At 39.3% G+C, this 4,491-nt stretch overlaps 1 protein-coding gene across 1 annotated transcript; it reads left to right on the plus strand.

Annotated features, from left to right (window-relative positions):
- On the plus strand, positions 1 to 4,228 carry LOC147653724 (uncharacterized). The gene is made up of 6 exons (XM_086885294.1): positions 1 to 73; positions 442 to 669; positions 2,259 to 2,394; positions 2,670 to 2,768; positions 2,913 to 3,056; positions 4,078 to 4,228. The coding sequence occupies exons 3-6, from the start codon at positions 2,357 to 2,359 to the stop codon at positions 4,133 to 4,135; spliced, it is 339 nt and encodes a 112-aa protein (XP_086741420.1). The 5' UTR covers positions 1 to 73; positions 442 to 669; positions 2,259 to 2,356; the 3' UTR covers positions 4,136 to 4,228.
- The last annotated feature ends 263 nt before the right edge of the window (positions 4,229 to 4,491 follow it).

Raw genomic sequence — 4,491 nt, forward strand, 5'->3', positions numbered from 1 at the left:
GAGTTGGAGTTAGAAGATTCAGACATCAAGTGAAACAGTGAAAGATGATAAGAAAACACTTGATTCTCACAAGGTATTTCCTACTAAAAGAGATTGTTTTGCAGTTTTGTTTGCTCTTGACACTATTTTGAGTAAATGTGAATTCCTAAGACATGCTCAAGGCAATTAAATATTTATGCTCCCCAAACTCAATTTTTAAGCAACATTTTCTGTTTACAAGAATCAGGTTTGCTTTGGTTTTATCTCTTTTCTTTCAGGTTACAAGACAGATTTTTTTATTATTATTTTCATTGGGGGAAAAAGATATGTATTTATAGTGTTTGTGAAGACTTTGCTCAGCTGAAAAAAGTAATAGGTAACATGAGTATAACATTGTGTTCTTCCGTATTTCTATTTTTAAGTCCTATTACATGTGATATTTTCCATTTTGCCTTCTATTAGGCCTGAAATTGGAAACTATTTAAAACCTAACAAACCCCGGAGTTTATCCCTGTTCTTTGAATAGCAACAGAAGTATGGCTGTCATGGTTTGACACATCAATGAAGAACAGCCTCTGCTCTGCAGCAGGTACTCAAGTGGAACTTTTGCAAGTGGGCTCTCATCAGGAGTGAAACACTGGCTGCTGACTCTGCTGCTTTTGGTCACAGACTGCTGCCTTTATGAACCAGGTTTGTCCTTCTGCCTCTTTTGTGTTTTATATAGACTTGATTACAAATGAGGCACTTGTCCTCTTAACCTGGGAGTTGCAGCAGGTCAGCAGCAGCAGGAGTTACTGGCTGCTTCCCATCAGCTGACTCCTTTTAGCCAACCCTTCCCATTTCCTGCGCCAATCCGATTTTTCCAAGCAATTAGGAAGAAAACTAAACCATAACTTTTACAAAATCACTTTAGGGAAGATGTTGCTTAATTGTTTGCTTCATTCAAATGAACACTTCTAACATTCACTTCTCTGAGTAAGAATGCCTTTTATGAGAAGCTGCTAAAAATAGGAATTTGAGAGCAGGGATGTTAAAAGTAGGGCCAGAGAGGAGCAAATTTGTCGCAGGGCAAGTTCTGTTTGCACTGAGGGAGTACTATCAATTTTGTCTCTGTCCTGTCTTTCACTGGTCCTGAAACAACAGTGCCTGCTTGAACAAACCTGCTCCTCAGGAGTGATTGGATCTGGTGCTCTGGGTGTTAGCAGCTGCAGTGCTGAACCACAGGCAGACATGAGATCTGACTGGATCACCCTTGCTAACATTTTCATGTAGAACCCATAACTCACTTGATCAGCAACACTTGCTTGAATGCTGCCTTTTGCCTTGGCTCTTCCCACTAAATAGTTCTTGAGCTGGGAAGTGGTCCTGATCTAAGAATCTGCAGTAATCTTTAATTCTGCCTTTATAACTCAGGAAACCACAGTAACCTTCATTTTAGAATGTGAACATTTTTTGGACAAACACTGAATTGTAGCTTCATTGACATGAGCTAAAGTAAGCTCTTTCAGTGGTCCTAGAGTGGTAGCTGTAAAAGGCAATCAGAGTGAAGATCCTGAATAATTTTCTTTTCCAGCCAGGTTTTAATGTATTTCCCCTGCAAATCAATTCATGTATCATAGAGCTCAATTACCTGCCCATAAAATGAGAGTTGTTGCTCAGAACTGTGGAATTAGGGTAACAAGAACTGTAATGATACACTAGATAAACACTGTTGCAATACTCTCTCAGCCCTGTTAGGGTATTTTAAATTTGCAGCAGATCTCAGTAAGGATGAGAAAATGCTGAGCTACATAAAAATGATGGAGACTGGAGGAGAAATTAGCCTTGCAGTGTTCTACAGTCCCAACATTTCCAACCACCACACCTGGTAGTGAAAATGCTGGTTTGTATTTGAAAAAAAGGAACTGCAATCAATCAAATGCACTGCCAAGTATAAATTAATTTCTGTAAGTCAAGTCCCTTAGGAACAATTCCTTAATAAAAGATCTGTTTCAAATCTCCTAAGTCTTCTAAAACCAACCCCAACAAAACACAGAAAACATAGTGTCTTTATTTGACCTGTCCTAGACTTCATTTATTTATTTACAGTCTGAAGGATGAGTCAAGTACCTGCAGTGGTGCCTTTAGCAATGCAAAACAAAATATTTTGAATATTCTTATTTAGCGTTCCAGTTTTAATGAGCTTGGAGCATAGTGAAGGAGATCAGATGATTGCAGGTTCTGGATGAGGGTAGAAATAATTAAAAAGCATCTTGAAAGTAACATCATATTTTTGTCAGCCATCTCTTCAGGGACTACTTTAAATCCCAGAATGTTCAAGAGCCATCATCACTGTACAAACAGAAGCTCCAACTGAACGAAACCAGAAGAAGTGGATATGGCAAATTCTCTGGTCCAAGTGGTGATATTAATCTGGTGAGGCTCTGGATTCCCATTTCAGACATACTATCACAGCTTAAATATAGGAAAAAATTGGGATTTTACTTTGCTGTGGTCTCTTTTTGTTTTGCAAAATATGTGATAGTTAATATATGAGTAAAATCTTGTATAAAAACAGGTTTGTTTTTTGGTTTTTTTTCTAACAAATAGCCAAATGCATATTACCTGCCTTGCTGGAAAATAATTGAGGTCTTCCTCTAAGAAATTTTTTCTCAGAGTGCCTTTCTTTGTGATTTGTGTTCTTATCTTAGGAAGATACAGGAGTTGCTCATTTTAATGCTGTCCAGCAGACTATTCCATGCTTTCTCAGCTGTTTGGATCTGCAGTTCAGGATTGGACCAAGAAAAATGGTGATGGGATGAAATTATTTTTATTCTTAAATGAGGACAATTCCATTTTTAAACATACACATGTGCTTCCAATGCTTTCAGTAGTCAAGGATGAAATTTTGAACAGACATGAATTCCTCAGTCTTTGTTTCTTTTTCCCTGAAGGATGGAATTTGGACTTTGCCCACCAGTGCAGTCCTTGCTATGGGCAGATGTTTCTTCTGTTCTTCTTACCAGCAGTAGGAGTGGTTGGACACTGAACCTCAAAGAAGAGGGAGCTAACATCCCTTACCTGGATAAGTCCCACAGGTAAGCACCTTGGAGAAGTTCTTCAACCAAAACCAGTTCCTGTAAGGCTTTCCAGCCCTTGACAGGAAATAAGCTGATTCCTGCAGGCTGCAACATGAAGACTTCCAGACTGAAGTGAGCATCCTGCTATAAGGAAGGATTTGGGAGTAGTGAGTCATCATTTGTATGGGAAATTAATCTGTGATTTTTATTTATTGTTTTTTTTCATTTGAAGTAACATCACATCATCATAGAGAGACATTGTCTGTCATTTCTGGTGTGGATACCTGAATAACTCAGCTAGACAGGTAGCATGATAAGGCAATACAATGCAGATATTGAAAGGAATTTTTTGGATGATTTTTTTGTTAGTTCAAGCTGCAGTCCCTGATTTATTCAGGCTTTGAAGTACCATGCAAGCCTTTCCCACAGAAGAAATTCTGTTTTATGTAAATAATGCACTGTGCAGTAAACTAGAAGAAAGCAGGGAGCATAGAGCATGAAGTTAGTGTTTCATGCAGGTGTTTGAAGGCAATGTGGGATTCCAGAGCTTAGTGTTTGAATTGCAACTTGAATTTCCTTCTTTGCTGTTATTTAGACTGCTCTGAAGTAGTCCTGAGAAGCAAAAATGAAAGGCAATGTTGTTTGATGGGGACTGTGGTAGGGCTTTCTTGCCAGATTTGAAATGGCTTGAATTGATTAAAATCTCCAGGTGAGGGGAAGGTTGTATCCATTCCTCTCTCTTATTAAAGCAAATTTTCCAAGAGGGATGTAAAATTGCAGTTGAGGGTTGGGGTGGTTTTTTCTTTTTTCCCTTCTTTCATGTGCAACCTAACAACTCCAATTTCGCAGGCCTATTTAACATTTGATCCCTAAAAGTCAGTCCTTTGCTTTGTATTTTGGGCACTTGTTCATCTTGGGGAATTTGTCATCTTCTCAGGGCATTGAAGGTCAACCAAATGCTGCAGGTTTCATTCTTCCTTTCATATGGTCTATGTCCTGGGGTTTGACTCTTAAGCAGAGCTATTTTTTTATTTTGCAGCCTAGCAGTTGTACGGTGGGGCTGTGTGCAGGTGAATTCACTTGAGAACGATGGGTAAATCAGCTCCTGGGAAGATGTGCACTGCTTGGCCCCGATGCTTCAGCATGCTTGAGGTCAGCTTGGCTGTCTCTGACTGTCTAATAATAATGCAGAATGATAGAATTAAGTATTCATTGTAATTGGTGATCAATAAGATTTGTTTTCAGCTAAATCTGCGTGCTAGTTTCTAAAGCACTCCAGTCTGTTTCATCAATGACCTTTGTGGTTTTAGCTTAAGCTTTCTAGTTTCTGCTGTTGTTATTTTCTGCCCTGTCGCTGTGAGAGGAAGGGATGATGGCTGGAGGTTTGGCAGTCAGCGAGGGCCTGGCCACCACTGCAGTTCTGTACACTCAGCCTTGGAGATGTGATCAGGAA

Source organism: Cyanistes caeruleus, chromosome 4, assembly GCF_971803275.1.
Source record: "Cyanistes caeruleus chromosome 4, bCyaCae1.hap1.1, whole genome shotgun sequence".
Lineage (NCBI taxonomy): Eukaryota > Metazoa > Chordata > Aves > Passeriformes > Paridae > Cyanistes > Cyanistes caeruleus.

Bases quoted from the DNA above. Each gene is read 5' to 3' on its own strand.
- LOC147653724 (XM_086885294.1), top strand. From the start codon at position 2,357: ATGGCAAATTCTCTGGTCCAAGTGGTGATATTAATCTG. The intron at 2,769-2,912 runs GTGATGGGATGA...TTTTCCCTGAAG, and splicing joins GGATTGGACCAAGAAAAATG to GATGGAATTTGGACTTTGCC. The intron at 3,057-4,077 runs GTAAGCACCTTG...TTTATTTTGCAG, and splicing joins TACCTGGATAAGTCCCACAG to CCTAGCAGTTGTACGGTGGG.